Genomic DNA, 20,665 nt, shown 5'->3' on the forward strand with positions numbered 1-20,665 from the left:
CCACGTGCAAGTTCAGCCAGTTCCAGGTGGAATGGTGTGGTGTGACCTGACGGCCTACTTTCAGGTGAGACATACTGTACTGTAGGTGTGCAGCATTTGTCTCCAGTTCTTGGAAATGTTACATAAAATGTACATGAAAGACCAAAAGGTCAGAAAAGGCTTGGTATTAGTCAAAACACTGAGAAATGTAAAAACTACTTTAGTAGTAGTACTTTTTATCTGAATTGACAAACCTACAGTGTTTTACTCTGACTTTGATACAACCAAATTATTTTTCTTTTACATTTACAAGGCACTTTGTTTCATCCTTGTTTTGTGGCAGCAAATAAGGTTTTTGACATATTAATGAAAGTAGATGTATAACTGGAAAAAATCTTATTATAAATATATAAAAAATGTTTAAAGACAGTCTAAATATTTAGAAAATATTTTTATTCTCATTTTCAGGTCTGAAGCTTTTACTTACAACAACTCATTTCAATTTTAAGACATAAATGACATTAAACTGTGCTGGGGACCTTTGTGTCAGAGGAAAGTAAACGAAACTGAATGTCATGAAACAGGTTCACGTTTCTGATCGTTAAGGTAACAATCAATATAATCATGAGGATTAAAGATGATTATAATCTTATTTTAAAAAAATACGTGACTGCATTACACAATGCAACGTACTTACCTGATAAAATGTCAACTGTAGTTACGGAGCTAGCAGTTTCATTCTCCCCCTCGTGGTCAAAGTGTAGTGTTTCATGTTACATAAGCTTCAAAACATAGGGATTGTCGTGTCGGTAAAATCAAACTGTAAATAAAAACACAAAAATCAATCGTCGTATATGATATTGGAGACAAATATAAGTACAGTTCCTTCGCCCTCGTGCAAACGCAAGGGGGTATAGCTCAGTGGTAGAGCATTTGACTGCAGATCAAGAGGTCTCCGGTTCAAATCCGGATGCCCCCTACTTTTTTTTTTTTGCAAATTCGTCATGGGTTGCAGACAGACAACACCTAAAATGCATATTTTACAAGAATATTTATTTATTTAAAAAAAAATTACACATAACAATATTCAGTACACCTTATACATATCATTTACAAATCATTTGCAGCTAGTTAATTTTTCTGTACAGGAAATAGCTGTAACATACAGTATATAGATGAAATAGCTTTGTGGTTGTAGTCGTTTTTAAATAAATTATAATACATATGATATGACTGTATATGTTCAGGTTTAACAAAACAATCCTTTTGTTTTCAGGCATGATTCCATGTCACTGTGTGCTTCCTCTTCAGTTACAGTGTTCGATGCTCGGCGAGGTAATCTGCGAAAGTCACTTTGTGATTCAAGAGCTGTTCTGTATCCAGCAAGTTATAGACTATGGAAGCGCGGTCATTGCCAGATTACTAAAACATAATCAAACCACTTAGTGGTTTTTCGCTGTGTACAAACACAAAGACCCAGATTCCTCACATTTTGGCTGGTGTTCGTTGACCAAAGCCTATAATCTACCAGGTTTCTCTGTGGTTCATCCACGTGCATGCTCAGCCAGTTTCCGGGTGGAATGGGGTTGTGTGGTGCTGATGGCCTACTTTCAGATGAGACATACTGTACTGTAGGTCTGGCAACACACAAGACTAAATAAGGCATAAATAAAATGTGACACAGGGCAGGCCTGTGCCTTCAAGGGTGGCTCAGTTTGGGGCGCCTTGGATCCGGTGGTCTTAGTTTGCTACAACCCTCGTCTGCATCCAGTTCAGACTGGCAGGTAAACTGGAGGGAGAGAGAAGAAAGAGAAAAGCACTTTTAGAGCTATTGTTGTTGAGGAATTTTCAGATTAAAAGCATATTTTAAATGTGCATAAAGTATAATATGTTCTCAAGAGTTCTTGAGAGTGTTTACAGTTTGGAGGTGTCGTTTTGTGACCTTGACAGTTTTTTGTCGTCATTGCTTATGCTTATTTGTTTGTTTATTAATTAGGATCACTATTATCTTTGCCCTTAAGTAAAGATAGTCTTCCTGGGCGCCACCTTCAAAACATACACTAGATCTGTGGTTATTATACCAAGAAGATATCCAGCTCTGGAATTATTGACATTATCACCAACGCTAAAGTTCTTTTTTTATTTGTTTTTTTATTTTATACACACTCCGATCAAAATTCCTTCGCTCCACTCCACACGTACCCTGATATATACACGGAAGAACAGTATTTCTGATACCCCGCCCCCCAACCACCACCACCAGAGGATTCTCACGTTCCACAGCTTGAGAACCATGGTTCTATATTGAGAATGTTTACAGTGAGGAGGTGCCATCGTGTCTCATTATGTTTATTAATTAGCATGTCCTTTATATTTGCCCTTAATTAAGTACAGCTATAGTCTTCCTGTGTCCCTACCTTAAAAACATACAGTACAATAGACAAGCCAAAGATAAATAATAGAAATAGATAGTGTAATAAATAGTGACTTGTTCAACACAATTAGTTTGTGGCCAAGGTTTTACCAGGTAATCCCTAATTCAACACACTGAATGAATAAATATAACATAGTGAATCAGTCCACTATGTTATATTTATTCATTCATGTAAAGCACCAAGATGTGTAGATTATGTCATCAACTTATTCTGGTTATCGTGGTTTTGTATTTATTTTATGAATTGTTTGAAAGGAAAGTTTCAAAAAGATATAAACAACAACTTTCCTACTCGTTTCAGACTTAACTTACAAAGAAGTAGTTTTATATTTTTTGGATTTGTGATCTTTTCTGAACACAGATATATCATACATTCATATATTCAAGTACAAATAAAGGGTTAGTGTAAGATTTAGGTGACATAGCTGTTTTTTGTATTACATTTTATTACAAAATGTTTATATTCATATCAGGAGCTGTGTGAGCACTACAGAGGCCGTCATGGTGGACAACCATGTTCTCATAATAGCACACAATGGACCAACTTTGGAGTTTTGATGCTAATTGAAGGCCACGCAGATTCTACAACTCATTCACTTTTAATTATTTTCTGTATTTGTCACTTTTATTTATCATAAGAAACTGTACATGTAACAACAAGTAGGTTTTTCTATCTGGCTGAGGCGGTGCAGAATGTGGTTGTTGCAGCTCATGTTGATGAATGGAAAGGTATTTCTTGCTGCTGGGTGTGTTAGTCAGTGTTCACTGGACTGACTCATGAACATCGTAGTCAGAAAGAGAGAGTGTGTGAGTCGTGTGTTAGACTCACCCCTCTCCGGTCAGGGCACAGCAGGCTTGGACATGCCAGGAGTGTGTTGTGATGGAGTCGAGAGTGAGACACTGGGAGATCTCAGCCGGCGTCATTGAGCCTTTCATGTCCTGTTTGTTGGCCAGAATGAGAACAGCCGCCCCCTGTAGGTCCTGCATCATAACGGGATACAAACATTGGTTTATATTTAGTCAGCTGAAAAAAAACAATAACCCAAAAATGTTTCTTCCATGTCACTTAGGGGAACAAAGAAGAGCAGCGTCAGCGGAAAAACATTTAAACACACGTCTGTCAACGCGCTGACTCACACCGTCTGAACTGACACTTCCTCATGGTGTTGTGTCATGGGTTAGTGCCTAAACTGTGACGTAATCCGCCACAGAGAGTGGGAGCATAATCTCGATCATCAAATACCAGACGGGGAGTTTCAGCTGAAACAAACGTGTTTTTGAATATTCAGCATATTCTGCTGTGAAGCTCTGTGATGAGTTTAGGCCTCATGGAGTCGTTTATAACACATGATCATCATCACATTATCAAAAATAAATGACAATAAAGACTTTAAATATCCTTTTCTCTGCTTAACTCAACTGTATGTTGTCTTTTGACAATATGAAGTTGGGTAAAAGACCCATTTTAAAGTTGTATATTTGTGTTGTGTATACCTCATGTGCGAGCATTCGATGAAGCTCCTCCTTGGTTAGAGTCAGACGTTCCCGGTCGGTGCTGTCCACGACCAGAATAACAATCTACAGGAAAGAAAAAGCATCACACACACAGAGTGAGCAGATGTCACATATCAACAGAGCCGGAAAGAAGAAGAGTGCTACTGACATGTGTGTTATATAGTTCAGGAATTATATAACAGTACCTGGCTTTATCTATACAAGGGGCAGAGGGTGACTATGAGATTGTAGGTTAATAAAAAATAGCTCTGGCAACCTGTTTCCCCAGTTACATTTATAATGCTATTAATAATCTATAATTCACTCCCAGAAACTTCAACTATTTTGGATTTTCAGAGTCACATGGCACAGTAGATGTGAGTCCAGTGAAGGATGCAAACCTCTGTGTTGCAGAAGTACGAGTACCAGCTGGCTCGCAGACTCTCCTGTCCGCCAATGTCCCAGACCAAGAAGTGCGTGTTGCGCACGGTGATCTCCTCCACGTTGCTGCCAATGGTCGGAGTTGTGTGGACGGCTTCCTTTGTCAGACTGTGACGGGACAGAGAGGAGACATTGTTTTGTTTTCTCATCTCATATCGAGGTAAAAAGCAGATATTGATGAGTATACTGGGTACATTGAAAGGTGCCACATACATCCGATTGTGACTTATATGATATGAAAGTAGCCACATCACTTACAACTGGTAGAGGACGGTGGTCTTGCCTGCGTTGTCCAGACCCACAAGGATGACTTTGTGCTCTGTAGGAAAAACATTTAAAATTCACACACTTGTCTAATCTTAAGAGGTGTATGGGTGGTTAAACCACATAAGACACACAGATAAGATAATTCAGATGAGGTCAATTACGTCAGCACATTGCATCAATACTGTACGTCAGAGAAGGAAGCTGAACGTCACACTTTCACCGAGAGTCAGTGGGAGAAAACAAATATTTTATACTTTGTAAAAAAAAAAAAAAATGTTGATTCCAATTTATAACCCACTCAAATATTGTCATTTAAGATATTTACACATATGTTAGACCTGATTAAATAATATTGAGACAACATAAAAGTGTCTTACCTTTGTCACCGAACACCACAGCCATCATCTTGGTGAGCACAAATCCCATTTTGTCCAACAGGTGTGTGATGAATGAAAGAATATATAAATAAATGAAGGCAGAGTAAACACGGCAGACTTCAGTATGTGTGTGTGTGTGTGTGTGTTCACAGCTGACTGACAGACTAACAGCTATGAGGCTCCTACACCTATAAGACCAGTTTCTACAGGGGCGGAGCCACGGTGAACTCATTTTTTCTTTCTTTCTCAGAGTCAGAGGACAAAGGACATAGGAACGCTGTGTTCAAGTGCTGTGGGAAATACCAGAATCTCAGCACATGAGCTGACAAGGGCCACCAAAGTAAACGTAAACAAGTGCATGATTGAAAATGTGCTGTGTGTGTGTTGAAATTGAGATTTTGCCAATTTGAAAACATAATAAAGACACAACAGAAGAAGCAACACAACAGGGATTGTCGTAAACTTGTGTCTCAAGTTTGTGTTGATTAAAGGTGTTGTGGTGATGCAGTTTAATAATAATATAATAACTGTTGTGTTACTTGTGTTACCCGTCTGTTCTTTCCGTGGAATGGAACACACAGCTGTTATCACTCTTTCTTTAGAACACAATGTGAAATTTAAAATGCCAAGTGGAAACCTGCCAATTAGCTGCTGCTGTGGCATAATTACACTGTTAATCTAATTAGCTAATAGCTGTTCAAGTCAAAGAAAATTGTGTTCTTTTCCAATGATGTAAGACAAAGAAGTGGCTGGAGATCTATTCTATATACGGATAGGAAAGAGAAACTGTTCTTGTTCCTCTTTCAGTGCCAGGGAAAACTTTTTTGGAACAAACAGAAAGTAAAACTGGATATCATGAGGAATCCCCTGGACTTTCCACTCAAAATTCTCAAATACAATATGTCCGGGTGTAAACTGCCCAACAGTAGAAGTTTCAATGAGCTCCATAAAAGCAATGAACTGCTTACATATAATAGGATATAAAAGGTTTAATAATCTGTGTCACTCTGAAATGACTGTTGCTGCTGCTGTCATCTTTGTTCAATCACACTCTGACGTAGGGCTCACGTTTGAGCTGCAGGAAAGAAAAGCACAGAAAAACAAAAACATCCATCTGTGTGACATTTCCTCCACTGCAGGTTATCGCACAGCTGCAAGTGATGAGGTGACGCTGATGTCGAGAAATAAAAACCACATCCTGGATTTAACTTCAGTCTTTTGAACATTAATTGAGATATGGAACAATGAAGTGACGAGGGCCTCTTTATTCTGTGAAATTCCTCTTGATCTGCATTTGGTGGTAAACCTACATTTGTTGTCTTTGTTCTGGTTTTGCAGGTTTACACCCACAAAAGAACATAGACTGGATTATGTGTGTGTGTGTATGTGTGTGTGTGTACCTGTATTTGTCTTCTCTTATGGACATTTTCTGGCATAAATACTGACCTTGTCAGGACCAGTCGTCCTCGTGGAGAACAAAACCTGGTCCTAATGAGACAGAAACTCATTTCTGAGGAACTGGCAAAGATTTGAATTGTGGTTCAGGTTAAGGTTCGGGTTAGGCATGTTATGGTTAAGGATTGTGATAAGACTTGTTGAGGGTGTCCAAATAAATGGAGGCCAATGTTGTGAAACAATTGTCAAGCAAAACTATCTTTGTGACGACATTTTTGCTGGTCCACACAACTTTAATGGGCTTTTTAAAGGGTTAAGACCTGGTTTTAGGGTTAGGCATTTAGTTGTGATAGTTAAGGTAAGGGGTAAGAGAATGCTTTATGTCTGTGTGTGTCCACACAAAGAATGCAAAACCAGCGTGTGTGTGTGTTTCTCTATGTGTACAGATTTAGTTTCAGAGATTAGAAGTGTGATAAAGAATTGGGTTCAAACTGGGTTAAGGTTAATGTTCAGAGTTATGCATTACAGTAAGGATAAGGGTAAACAAGTGTGTGTGTGTGTGTGTGTGTGTGTGTCCAGGTATTACTAATGTTGTGGGGACCTTTTACACAGTCACATTATGGGGACTTGTCTTCCTTGTGGGGACAAAAAGCAAGTCAATTACTAAATTTTAAGGTAAAGATATGTTTTAAGGTTATGTTGAGGTTAGGATTAGGATTAAGCCAGTAGTAATTATGGTTAAGGTTAGGGTTAGGGAAATGAATGTCAGTCAATGCAATGTCATGTATGTCGAACATGTGTTCACAGTTACAATTATGGGGACTTTTGAGGTGAAGACATGCTGAATGGTAAGGTTAAGGTTAGGTCAGTAGGCTAAGATTTAAATAATGCTATGGTTAAGGTAAGGGTTAGGTATTAACTGCTTATGGTTAAGGTCAGGATTATGCTCTCCAAATAAAGGAGAAGATAGGAAAGAAAAGCTTACTTCCCCAAACTCTGTTTTTCCCCAAACAAAAACCTCTTAGCATGCCCCCTTAAGAGACACCACCATCTTTGTTGATTGCCAAAACAGTGCTCATGCACATTTTACGTTCTTAAATTCTCACCGTGTAAATTAAGGTGACACAGTGGCATTTCCTGGTTAAACTTTTTAATTAAAATACGAATTTATCCACAGATTAAAAATGAAAGGCAGAAAAAGCAAAATGCAGCTACAGTCAGGCACCAATGATACAGGTTATCTCATATTTTTTTAACAATTGCGATAACGCAACAATAACATTATTCACCGATCATTATTTAATATCTATTTATGTCGACTTGAGGACGGGCAAGGCTGAGGCAGCCCGCCGAAGACATTCATGGATTCTTCATTATAGATAACTGATCAAAGACCTAAGCTGATCCTCCCCACCCCACAAACCCCACCCCCTCCTCACAGTCCTCTCACTACCTCACAAGAATTTTAAAATTTCAAATAAAAAATTGCAAATGTCCACAGGAAAAAGAAAAAAACAACAACACTAATGTAGTCTGAAATCAAGAGTAAGAAGAGAGTGGTAATTAATATCAGACAAGCTATAGCTGTTTGACTGGAGTGATTAACCACACACAAGTACGTGTTTTTTCTATGACCTTTAGCCCTGAAATAAACAGAAGACGAAGCTGGTGCGAAGAAAACAAGACGATGCTGCGGAGGAGCCACAGAGACACGCAGAGACACAGGTATGAAAACGAGTGCGACAAGAGTTAAGACATCCCACCATGGCAGTGGTGGACATGGCTTGGTGAGACATTCCGGCACTTGTGATCGGAGTTTTCTTGAATTAAGGGTGATTTGTTTTTTGTTTTTTTTAGGGTGGGAGTGTCTAAGGCAGGACACGATTCACATGACCGATAATCGCAGTTACACCCCTGAATCTACACCACATTAGAAAAACCAAAGGACAGGTGAAGACTTCAGGCGTCCTCAGCACCCATGAAGACGGTGGGGGTGAGTGGAAATCGGGGAGGACTGGTTCAGACGTGTACAGTGGCTGAACCAGTTTGGGCAAGAGGAAGAAGAAGAAGTAAACATCTTTGGAGTGTATTCTTTACTGTTATCAAGCTGACATGAGTGTAGCAACGGCGACACATTTTCTTGTTAAAATATGGCAACTTCTCCACCCGCTTTTTTTAAGGTCTGGGTGATACAAACGTGGAGGTGAGAGACTCAAAAGACTCCTGGATCTCATGATGGGAGGAAAACCCTGACATCCAAAAGCACAGAGTGAGATTACAGAAGAACCCTGACACTGTACATGCTGTACACGGGGACGGTGGACTTTAGACCCTGTTTAAGACTGCCGAGGACAGACGGACGGACGGACGGATGGACGACAGCTTTACCAGCCTTCACATTCTACAGCTGAAGGATAGATTGACGCACACAGATCACAATCATAGATTCACAATCGTACAACACTTACTTACTGTCCTTGTGCTGTCAGTATAGAAATCCGTGATACTCATGCAGTATTAACATAAGAAACAAAAAGAAGACCAATAATAGTATCTTTCTAAACATAAATAAACTCAATTGCAGAAGAAGAAGGTGATGAGAATGGCATCTGGCAGTCGATGTCTTAATTTACATAGTACAGGGATGTAAACAGATTAATTGGTTAGCCTGACTTGCATGGCCCCAAACCCACACTCGAGTTCACTTTGAACCGAGAATGTGGACCTTCCCCTCCCTCCGTCCTCAGTCTGTCCAGGGGCACACTCGCCTCTGTGGTATGACGCATGTTCAGCGGATGTAGACGTCCCTCCCCCAGTCGTCCTGATTCTTGTTGCGGCTCACGTTGGCCCCCGTGTCCACAGGGTCCTGGCAGTAGCGCTCCCTCAGCTTGGCGCGTCCATGCGGCTGCATCTGGCTCGGCATCGGAGGGTGGTTCAGGTTCTCCTGGTCCGGCTCGGCGCCCTCGTCTTCCCAGGACGCCTGTCTGCCGTGATGCTGCGCTAGGTGGAGCCGGCTGCCCCCGCCCCCTCGGTAGGGCTCGGGCTCTTCGTAGGGGTCGGTCTCAATGTCCATGCAGGAGTCGCCAGCCTCGGTGTAGGCAGAGTCCCGGCTACCCTGGGTCTCAGAGTCGAAGGTGTCTTGCCGGGACAGGCCCCGCCCGCTCCCCCCCCGTAGCTGACCACGAGAGGAGCGCAGATACGTTTGCTGCTGCTGCTGCTGCTGAGGCTTCCCACCCAGGTCTGTCTGATAGTCGTGAAGAGTGCCGCTCCCACCGCACTCTGTCAGAGGCCCTTCCCGCTTCTGCTCGCCGTGCACCAGGTACGGCCCCTGCAGCCGGCAACGACCATGCCACACCACAACCATGCAGAGACACAAACAACAGAAGCAAGACCAAACTGTCAGTGGTTAGTCAGCAGGGTGAGAGGGCAAAGCACGCAGCGGGAGAAGGTCAAAGAGGGCAACAACACCAGGCACTTAAGAGTTCATTAGCAGCATCGAACCGTCATCATCAGTCTAACACACACACACACACGTTTTAAGTTAATCTCACTAACACATGTACACACAGTCTGCACAAGCAGATTAGTGTCACTAACTTTTTCTAAACACACTCCCTTCCTGCAATCTTAAGAACATTCTGAGTGTCTACCACTAAAGAAGCAGTGCCACCTACTGGCTGACTGATCTTATGGCAGGAACTGCCAAATGATTACATCATTAATTTAACTCACAGTGCACACCGTGTGGGGTTTATACTGACACACCGAGCACAGTGCGTTCAACCCATGATGTAAATGAGGAGACAGTTCACTTTAGATTAAGATAAAAAGACACCCACAGTGTTCATGCCACACAGAAGACTGTGTGTATTTCAGTTTGTGGCGTCAAACTATGGAATGGGACGGGGAGGCGGGTTTAAGCAAAGCACAAGTGTTAATCAGTTCAAACAAAAATACACAGACAGTTTTTCTTTCTTTTCTTTTTGTGCTTTCACTGTTCTTTTTATGTTGACACACAGTGGACTTTTATATACTTAGTTTGTGTGGTGTTTCAGATAAATAATTTATATATTTATGTCGTGTAAATATATTAGAGGCCATTTAATTATTTAATAGAGACATATAAGGATACAGGGACATAAAGGTTTTACTCCCTTTTCTCTTATATGTATTTACTTATGGGTTTTCTTTTTATTTCATGCCCAAAATAAATAATTCCATTCATTCACTCATTTATGTATGAGATTATCTGATTATTTTTGTTGCCACTACAGCAACTGACTCAGCAATGTTAGACATTTTCAGCCCATCGGTGCAAATGATTTCATATTAAAGCCTGAATATCTCTGACAGTATAGATCTGATCACGTCTAGAGAGGAGCCAGGGACAACTTTGGCCCTGATTAGTATGTAGCTGTTGTTATAAAACAAAAATGGATTAAACTGGACAAAGTGTTAGCAACAGCCTCCACCAAACTAAGTGTTTCTGTTTGAAGAGGCGGACATGACTTGCTGTTTTCAGGGGTGGTACCATGGCAACACGGAGGAGGACAGCAAACTGGATTCAGCCTCCCAGAGAAAACAGAAAGTGCTGCAGAAAGAAGGCCACGGAGCAAACGGGGGCAGGGTGGGGGCAGCAGATATCATTTAACTGTTGATTACAGTGAAATGGAGGAGGCCACGGCTGGAGGTGCCATATCGGTCCAGAGTGCTTTGAGTTGAGCCGCTCTCACGGGTGGCAGGGAAAGAAAAAAGTAAGATGAACTGAAAAAATAAAGACTATGTCATTTTACTCACAGGTGTTTTCAAACTAGCTGTGCAAATGTGGGAAAACAGGCTCCTTACATTAAACTGAATGTGTTAGGTGTCGTGTTTTCATATATACAGCAAACACCGCTCCTTCAGGGTAAATCAGGCTGCTGGGTTTGGATTGAGGTTGAGTTGCCGGAGTCCCCTCCCCCTCCCCCCTCCCCTCCACCTTCTTTCTCTCGACTGGGCTTCAAAGAGCATGTTCCTCCATTTTGCCCTCAATGGCTAGAGCACCGTCCATGTCAGGCCACAGATCCATATTTCTGCGCAGGGAGGTGAGCACCTGTACCTGCAGGTTGGAGACGGGCTCGGGGGAAGCGGCCAGAGCCGCCGTGGCCATGGTACGGTTGAGCAGAGGGTTGGGAGGGTTGCTGCTCGGGGGGTGTGTCGCCTTCCAGTAGGCCTCCAGATAGTCAGCCAGGTGCTCGCAGGCGTCTTCCAGCTGGTTCTCGTCCAGGATGATGTCAAATAATTCCTGCAGGAGAGCCACGAGTGTGTTATTCTCCACATTTTAGAATATCGCTCGAAAGAAATCCATCATAAAAAAACATAAACTCACAGGTGGGCACTGAGCCAGCTTGTCTGCTGCCACCATCTGCACATTTAGGTGTTTAGCCTGGGACTTGCCTCTGGATTTAATGAGTCTCTGGAGAACCTGCAGGGAGTAAACAGCACCGTGTCTACTAATACAACATTTACTCGTCGTGATAATATACACGGAAGACGCTCACTCATCCACTGGTGCGCGCGTGCTGATGTGATTTTATCTCGATCAAGAAAAAGACAATGACAAATTAAAAGAGGTCTCTGGTTGAATTTTACATCTGTGACTTTTCCAAGTGGCTCTGTGTTTCCTTTGCATCATGGTTCACACAATAACACAGTCTGTGTGTGTGTGTGTGTGTGTGTGTGTGTGGGATTCACATCCTGCAGGTTTCACCCTACTGCACTACTCAACAGCTGCTGGTGGTACACGCACACCAAATATAGCAATGCAGCAGAGTAAAGAAGGAGGTTATAAAACACGGGGACTGCAACAATTAATCGTTTAATAATCGGTCACTAAATCAATCACCAACTATTTTGTCAGTGCGTTAACATCACGTGGTTAAGCCCCCATCCGACGGGATTACTTTTACATGGAGAGGTGGGGATTATCAGAGAGGGAATTTAGTCCCGGACGTCGTTACCAGACGATGTCAGTGAGATTAGAGTAACTTTTCTTTGGGTTAAAAGATTCTGAAAATTATCCCAGGTAATGCTAATCCCATGCAGTAAATGTGTGCATAAATATTACAAGTAGTTATCAAGTGAAGCATTCAGTTTCTCACTCGACTTGGATGTTGGATAAGTCTGTGACAAAGCTCAGGTGTTCACACCGTTCCGATCAGGTAAATAAATCTCTTGGAAAATAGTGTGGTTCTGCTGCAAAACGCACAGGACAAACATCGACTTTACTCCGCCCACTTGTGGTCGTTTTACTGAGATTTCGTGTCCCGTGTGAACTGGTGTTAATGGTTGTTTGTCTCTGTACGTCATGGACTGGCGACCTGTCCGTCCAGGGTGTACCCCGCCTTTCCACCCTATGACAGCTGAGATTGATGACATCACTGTGAGTGAGTGAGTGAGTGATTACATCTACATCTACCCATGTAAAACTAATCCCGCCTCAAAATTGCATTGGACATACATGTAAACACATTAGCCCGACTTGAATTACGACTACATGTATACCTTCAGTTGGACTGAACCCCACTAACACCCAGAAATAACAGAAGAAGCCGATACACAGAAGAATAAGACAACAGCGACAAAAACACAGGGAAATTCAGGCCAGTACATTTACAGCAGCCTTCAGTTGCCGTACCTTAGGTGAGGCTATTTTGATATAGACAATGATGGGAGCGAGGGAGGTCTTAGCCAGCTGAGAGGGATGGTTGATGGTGTCCGCATCCAGAGCGACCAGCTGCAGAGTGCGGGCCAGCTCAAAGATGCGCTCGATCTCACTCTGCACCTCCGCTGAAGGAACGGGGGAAACAGATAAGACACGTAAGTACAAGTGAGAGTGTGGATATTTAACCGAGGAACCGACATGTTAGGACTTAGTCATGCATGTGGAAGTCTTAGGGGGAAAAAAACCCTCCACACAAGCATATGAATTAGATTGAATCACAGTTAAAAGTTCCATTTATGCACACAACTAAATGGAGCAGTGCAGCATCCTCATTCTGTTGCCACCTCCTGACATTTAGGGGTATCCTCATGTTGCTTCTGGCCATTAGTATGTCCAGCAACAGCAAATGAAGGAGGCCCGTTTAGAATGAGATGCCTGCAGGCGGCACTCGGAGGAGCTCATAATAAGGGACACAAATCTCCACCATGTAAATAAAACAGAAGCAAACAAAAAGGAAGAAATCACCCTCATCAAACAGATGAAGTGGAACGTTAGTTTGTGTTAGCGCTAATTAGCACAGCAGTAATTACTCTATCAGGTGAACTGCTCTGTTTTCAGTGTTCCTCAGAAACCGAACAGCCTCCGTGAGCTTGTGCTTTAACATTTCACCGTTTCCCCCATTTTCTATCAGCCCGCTGACGCGCGAGGAGCACGGTGGAAACCAGAATGTCCTGCGTGTATATCTCACGTCAAACCTCAGCGCCTCTGTGTGTGTGTGTGTGTGTGTGTGTGTGTGAGCTGGCAACCCAGCCGCAGACAGCGATAATCTGTGGAGAAACGAAGGCCTGCCTCCAGACGGCGGAGAAAAAGAGAATTAAAAGCTGGACATTGATTACAAACATGAACTTAACTCATATATAGGAAAAGAAGGGTTCTATTATAGCCTGCACATAGACCTGGACTCTGTGAATGTGGATTAGACTGAGGAAAAGAACTTTAAATCAAGCTTTTCTAGAAGATAAACTCATGGAAAGAAGCAGGTTCCTCTCTGCAGCGACCGGCCACCCTGCTGCCCTCCCTCCCACAGATCTGTTCCGGCTTTGGTTTTGTGATTCTTTTCTCTTTTTGTTTCCGAGACTACAGGCTGTCACACAGAACTGTGAGGAACAGAGAAACTGACAGACAAGCAGACAGGCAGACAAACTATGCATGAGCAGATGATGAATAAAGATAGAAGACGAGGGAGAGCAGAGGAGAGGAGAGGAGAAGGAGGGAGGCGTCATTGTTCTGTTGGAAGGAGAGCATACGTACCCAGTACGTCTGAATCAAAAGAGAGTGGAGGAAGAGGAGAGAAAAGGGGGAAGGATGGGTAAGGGCAGGAAGACAGGATGAAGAGAGAAAGGATCAGACTCAGGCAGTGGGAGTGGGTATAAGAAAGGAAAAAACTTGACACTCTCTGACCTGGAACTACATTAATCTGAAATTAATCATAAAAAAATAAAAAAATGTTATGACAAAGACTTCATGTGCAACAAAACAAGCCGCTCTTATTTTACTGCCGTGATGAACATCACTGCTGGGTGTCGTTACAGCTACAAGCTGTCATGTCGGTTCTTTTAAAGGTCCAGGGTGTGACATTTGGGGGGGTTTACGTGCAGAAATTGAATTCTCTACCTCTGTGTAACTGCTTTACAAAAGTTAGACTTTTGTTTATGTAGCCTTAAAATAAGCCTTTTATATTTTATACTTTAGGCCACGCCCCAAACAGACAAATCGGGGCCTTCCATTTCTTATGATCGCACTACAAAATGTCACTCATATTTTTACACACTGCACCTTTAAGTGACAGTGGTCCAAGTTTGTGTAGAAAACACATATGATTTTTGACAATAGCTCATCTCCTTCCAGTCTTTTTTAAAAAAATAAATAAAACCAAGCTGCCAATTAAAGGAATAAAAAAAAGATCTGACGCTGATATTGTGTCATTTCATTATCAATGATAAATTCGTTAAACCCACTTGAATCCAAGAATTTTGCTGATAATTCAAACAAAGCATAGAGTAGATGTGAAACACAGACAGGAAGATAGTTCAATGAATGTGACGTGATGAACAGAAATGTAACCTCACTGCCTGATCTCCACATTTTAAATATACCCTACTGTCCTTCAAATAGAAGTCAAACACGTGCATGTTCTTCTCACCCAGACTGGAGCGGGTACTGGAGCGCTCGATGATGGTGTGTTTGTTGGGGTTGTTGAGGACGGAGCGTTTGGCCAGAGAAATGTCCGCTGTCACCCGCGTGATGGATATCCTGAAACAGAGACGCGGTGAACCAGTTTAAAGCGGGAAAGAAAACCCTGAACGTGGACGCCGTGAAACTTCATTATCTTCTTACCTGCCCTCAAACTTATGCTTGAGGAAGTCGAAGAGCGCTTTTTGCATCATGTCCGTCACCTGGAGGCGAAACACGAGGCGTGAGACAATGTGCGATGGAAGGGACATTTACAAATAAAAGCAGATGTTTTTGCTTATCGTCTCCTCACCTCGTAGCCTTTGAGTGACGGCCCGACTAGGATGATGGGTCTCATGGAGGGGACCACGTCATAGGGAGGGATATGCTCCATCTGAGGACAAGCCAGGACAAGACAACAGTTATGTTATGTCGTGATGTTGTGTTTTAAATGTACACTCACACAGGTTCTTTGAGGGTAACTTAAAAACAGCTCTCAGCCTCATCCTGGAAACAAGGAGCATTAAGTCCCATTTTAGGGATGTAACTGTAATCTATGACATCACCCATAAGAATCTGGATTCCTGTTTTTGAAGCATTCTTTGATGGAATTAGATAAGCGTCAATATAATCAAACAAACACTTAAGTGAATTGAGCAAAACAAAAATGAACCACAAAATCAAAACACACAAACTGCAAATTAAATGTGCTCCAAACTCTGATCATTGCAAACAAAAAGTGCATTTTCAAACAAATAAAATGCATTTTTTTTTTACAAATTTTGAATGATTAAATCAATCGGGGAAAGTGTTGTTTGATAATATTGACACTTATCTAAATGCACATCTCTTGCAAACAGGCACCTATTAAGCTGGGGAAACACTACAAGACTTTACCCATGATTCACAGTAGGCCAGAGTCAGCACCGGTCAGCACTCGTTGTGGACAGTCATCACGGCGAGTGTGTGAGGGTAACAGACTCGATCCAACCTCAGTGTTTTCAGTTTTTGGGACATGGTGGGACAATCAAAGGTTGTTGTCAAAATGGATAGAGAAAGTTGTGTAGTGTGTTGCCCCGCTTTAGACAAGCCACACATCTTCCGTGGCAAAACAACCAAACCTGACTTTGAGCTCATTTACCCAACATTGGTGCCAAAGTGATGTTGAAGAAGAGATTCTTGGAAAAACAATGTCTCTAACTGAGGCCAAGAACTTTTTTTTAAACACACCCTCAGACATAAATCAACATTCATCAACACAAAAGCCCTCAACCCTCCCCGGTCTGTCTTTCAGAGCCGTGATTGATGGACGGTGAGTTTCAGACACTGGACTACACACGTTTTATTGAGTGTCTGCAGTCTCTCACATAATTAAAGTGTCCATAATTAAACCAGACTCCAGGGTGTCAGGAAAGCTCTCACACAAACATTATACAGCACTTCACACTTACCTCTGCTGGTATGAATCAGTATATATTTTTTTTAGATTTGTGCTTTTAATTCTAAGAAATTCCATAATTATATTTTCTATTTAGATGTTTTCTTATATCTTTTTATTTGACTATTTCTGTTGTTTAAGTCAAATTTAACATAAAGAGCCGCAGCAATATAGTCATTTGTACAAGTGCTTAGCAAATGCATGAGACCACCTGTGATAAAAAGGAGGAAAAATAAATAATTTCATAAATCATTGTTGCATGTAGCATAAATGTGCTGTTAGGGGCAGATTTGGTCAGTGGGTGGGGCACTTGTTTGCCCCTCCCACATCCAATTTTCGACGCACATTCACCGAACCACATTCAGGCGTAAATTTTCACCAGGTCTGATGTGGAAATCGGTGAGTTTGGGCATAGAAAGCCCTCAAAAATGTGATTTATTATGAGGAAAAATAATAATAATAATAATTATAATAATAATATCAAAAAAGTCTTTAAAAGCATTGTATAATTTCGGTCAAAGAGGTTCTACATACTGATACATAAAAAAATGATTTTCATAATTACCAATGCTGTTAATTTAGGTCAGCTGTGGCCTTGAGTGGTGGTCTAGTACATTTGTTAACCACTGTATTTACACTAAAAATGGAAAACACAGAAACACCCACACTAAATCCAGATTGCAGCCCCTGAACTTTTTGCACATCTCCATATTATGAATCACGAAAGGAGTGATTCATCTATAAAAGGACCGCATCCGTCACAATGTGAAATATGCACTGTGAAATTGGAAGTATTTCTCATTTAGATTTTTTTGATCTATGTGCGTGTGTGTGTGTGTGTGTGTCGCACAGCTCTTCAGGCAGGAGATAGTACTCGAGCTGCCCCGTTCCACTACATTACATTACATAAAGCAGAGAATCGAAAGCTCATTTCACCTCATTTGTATTCACAGGAGCTAAAAATACATATTTTAAAAGTTTCCTAATGGCTCTTGTCTGTGAGGGGGCAGCGATGGAGCACAGCAACATAACAACAGTGCTCACACGAGTACAGCAGCATGAGTAACATGATGAGTGACATCATAGGTGCACGGTGAGCAGAATATAGCGCCGTTGGTAACTCTGTACTAACATTTATCGATTACATAATATGTCAAGATATTAGTGATAAAGAATCTTTGTCTAATATTAAGCTGCAAAACTGAAGAACCATAAATTGTTTTTGAAAACTTTGTTGGTTCCTTGGTCCATTTGACTTTTAACAAGTGTTTTATATCAACAAATGTTTGTATATTTTATTTAAACGAACCTTTATCTAACCTGGTGAAAGACCCATTTGGTTTGACATGTCATTTACAAGGGTGACCTGGCCAAGACGTCAGTAGCACACGTCTTTATAAATAACACAAATACAACAGATTCTAAACAGAAGATTAAGGTAAAACAGTGGTTTAAAAGTGCAAACACGTTGACAGTTAAAGAGCACAGTAACATTTTTATGAACACAGGCAGTGATCACTAGATTTCCATTTTCTGTCATTTAAGACATGAAAATAGTGTATTTCATATCTTTGAAATATCATCTAAAGCAGCAAAAAACCCCACTTATTTTTAAATGTTTTGTCTCTTCATAGACAAAATATTCACAACTACACCTGGGACTTTGCATTTAACACATTTCTAAAATATAATGTATTAACAATAACTACTTTGTTTCACCTTAAAGGTTAAGAAATGAATGACTGTAAATTCTAAAACTTTGATGACTCAGTGCTTTGACTATTGAAAAAAAAACAACTTAATTTGTATTAATGGAATTCAAATTGAGCTGAAAAGCATTAAAAACTGCTGATTTTCCAGCTACCGTCATGTCTGCATGGATTACTGTCACACTCTGAGTAACAGGGGCTGAATAGATGGATCTGCACCTGCTTCTGTTTGACAATCACACAATGATTCCATCAATACCATGGACTACATGTGTCTCGAGAAGAACACTACAAAAACAGATTTCCAAGAAACTAAAATAAGCATACATTTGGAGAAATGGTTCTTACTTGTTTGCCTAAAGAGAAAAATATTAGAATTTGTTTATCCTACAGCTTTACTTTAAGCTTCAATTACTAGTAAATCACAACTGCTCCAGCTCCTGGTTTATGTGCTCTGTGTTCACTACTGGTCTCTATTAAATATGTGTTGAATACAGAAGTAAAATATGCTATCACTTATTAGCATGTGTGCAAATATAAGAACTTCTACGGTATAAATTCTTAAAGTCAGCTTCATCAAGAAAAGGAAGAAGAGCCACAGAATTCCCTTGCTTGTAATAAGTACAACCTTCTTACATGATTTATAAATGTTTTCTAACCAAGCAACATTCTCTTACCCCATTGGCAGACTTTTCTCCTTAAAAGCAGAAGATATTTGATGCCCTTTGTCTAATTTCTAGTAGGTCTTTTTTTCCGCAGTGAATGAAAGCACAGGAGACGACAATAAGAAAAAATGTACGACGCCCAAAGATGAGGAGACAGTGAAGAGAGAATTTAAGCGTTAGAGGTTAGTCTTGAAAACACTCACCGACTTCTGTTTCTGTTTAGCTGGGCCGCCTACAGAAGCATTCCATGTAAAAACAAGCCAAAGGAGACAAAAAAAAAACAAGAGCACAACACAAGAGCACATTCGGTTATTGACAGGCTAGGGTGGGGGAGGGGGGGAGGTTAGGAGACGATCTGTTTATTGATTAAACCAGAGTTTATTTTGACAGCCTCTTCTGTGGCTTCAGATTCAGACTGATACGCAGCAGCAGCCATTTCAGAGTCTGTCAGTTAGTTCAACAGCTCACCCAGCTGACAAGCACGGAAACAAACATCCAAACACATCTCAGCGTAACCATCGGGACTGGAGGCCAAACAGCGTTAGGTTCGGGAGCTTCAGTGGCAGCAGTGGTGAGTATTAGTGAGAGATGGAGGAGAAGGAGGAGAAGTTAGACCTGACCACATCTCAGGTGAGTATATGGAGACAGGCAACGTGTCTTCAAACCCTAACTTTACCTTCTTAAAGAAGGGCAGTCGGTGGGTGTTGGCCTGAGGGGATGTTACACTGCCTGACATGCCCTTGGAGGAGCGAGGGTCACCCTGGGACTCAGGGGGCTCCTCAGCATCCAGGTCGAGGGTGTCAACGTCAAATGACAGAGTGGACGAGTCCATGTGAGCTGATGAGGATTGAGGACGGGCGGCGCAGAGAGAGAGAGGGACAAGAGGGGAACAGAAGAAGGTTGGAGAATGACAGGGTGAAGTAAAAAAAGGGGGAAATTCCAAATAAAAGGGAAGAGTAAATCGAAGGAAGTGTGTGAGATGCATCCAGACAGAGGCATGGAGGAAAACTGCAAGAGGAGGCACACACACACACACACACACACTAAGATTGAAAAAAAAAAGAAAGGTGACACAGTAATGATTGGAAACTGGAAATAACATTGATGAGAGATTCAAGAAGGACACATGAAGATTGTCATGGAGCCGGGCACAGGAGTGGGAAATAACAACGTGGACAGCAAAGGAGAAAAGTGGATTCACTGAAGTGTGGATGTGAGAGAAGTGGCTGCAGAGGAGACAGGAGGAAAGGAGGAATGGAAGAGGAGATAGGAAAGAAGGAAATGGGTATGATCAGTGGGTATATGGGGGAGGGGATGGAGGTTTGCTGGCATGTGTCTCGTTTTGGAGATTGGGAAATTGTATTTTTATTTTGCTGAGAGATAGATAAAAAGATCGATACCACTTTTATGACTTGATGCTTACTGTGCAGCTGGATTAGGCAAGATTAGCATAACCATGTGTAATTATAAAAATGACATTCAGAGGAAGACGACTACTTGCATATATCATTATAATAATGTTGTGTTCTGA

The 20,665-nt window shown here is 41.5% G+C and overlaps 2 protein-coding genes and 1 non-coding gene across 7 annotated transcripts in view; 1 reads left to right on the top strand and 2 right to left on the bottom strand.

Annotated features, from left to right (window-relative positions):
• The first annotated feature begins 886 nt into the window (after positions 1–886).
• On the top strand, positions 887–958 carry trnac-gca. Its single transcript has one exon. It is a non-coding gene; the product is annotated as a tRNA-Cys (tRNA).
• A 57-nt stretch (positions 959–1,015) lies between these two features.
• arl5c (ADP-ribosylation factor-like 5C) lies at positions 1,016–5,166 on the bottom strand. Its single transcript, XM_044050196.1, has 6 exons — positions 4,993–5,166; positions 4,607–4,667; positions 4,309–4,456; positions 3,908–3,991; positions 3,243–3,394; positions 1,016–1,768 (listed from the first exon to the last, which is right to left on the bottom strand). Exons 1-6 carry the CDS (start codon positions 5,039–5,041, stop codon positions 1,720–1,722), a joined length of 543 nt encoding a protein of 180 aa, XP_043906131.1. The 5' UTR covers positions 5,042–5,166; the 3' UTR covers positions 1,016–1,719.
• A 2,703-nt stretch (positions 5,167–7,869) lies between these two features.
• cacnb1 (calcium channel, voltage-dependent, beta 1 subunit) overlaps positions 7,870–20,665 on the bottom strand; it is a 37,713-nt gene continuing 24,917 nt past the window's right edge. For 2 of the 5 annotated variants that reach the window (XM_044050811.1, XM_044050816.1), the window contains 9 exons: positions 19,811–19,971; positions 15,636–15,716; positions 15,488–15,546; positions 15,294–15,403; positions 14,402–14,410; positions 13,064–13,215; positions 11,756–11,851; positions 11,486–11,671; positions 7,870–9,715 (listed from right to left, as the gene is read on the bottom strand). In XM_044050811.1, coding sequence (XP_043906746.1) covers positions 9,176–9,715; positions 11,486–11,671; positions 11,756–11,851; positions 13,064–13,215; positions 14,402–14,410; positions 15,294–15,403; positions 15,488–15,546; positions 15,636–15,716; positions 19,811–19,971 — 1,394 coding nt within the window. In that variant the 3' untranslated portion in view covers positions 7,870–9,175. Of the gene's footprint in view, positions 9,716–11,485; positions 11,672–11,755; positions 11,852–13,063; positions 13,216–14,401; positions 14,411–15,293; positions 15,404–15,487; positions 15,547–15,635; positions 15,717–19,337; positions 19,367–19,810; positions 19,972–20,665 lie in introns of all 5 variants that reach the window. The other 3 variants (XM_044050814.1, XM_044050815.1, XM_044050813.1) reach the window with 3 other exon arrangements.

Source organism: Solea senegalensis, linkage group LG19 (genome assembly GCF_019176455.1).
Source record: "Solea senegalensis isolate Sse05_10M linkage group LG19, IFAPA_SoseM_1, whole genome shotgun sequence".
NCBI lineage: Eukaryota > Metazoa > Chordata > Actinopteri > Pleuronectiformes > Soleidae > Solea > Solea senegalensis.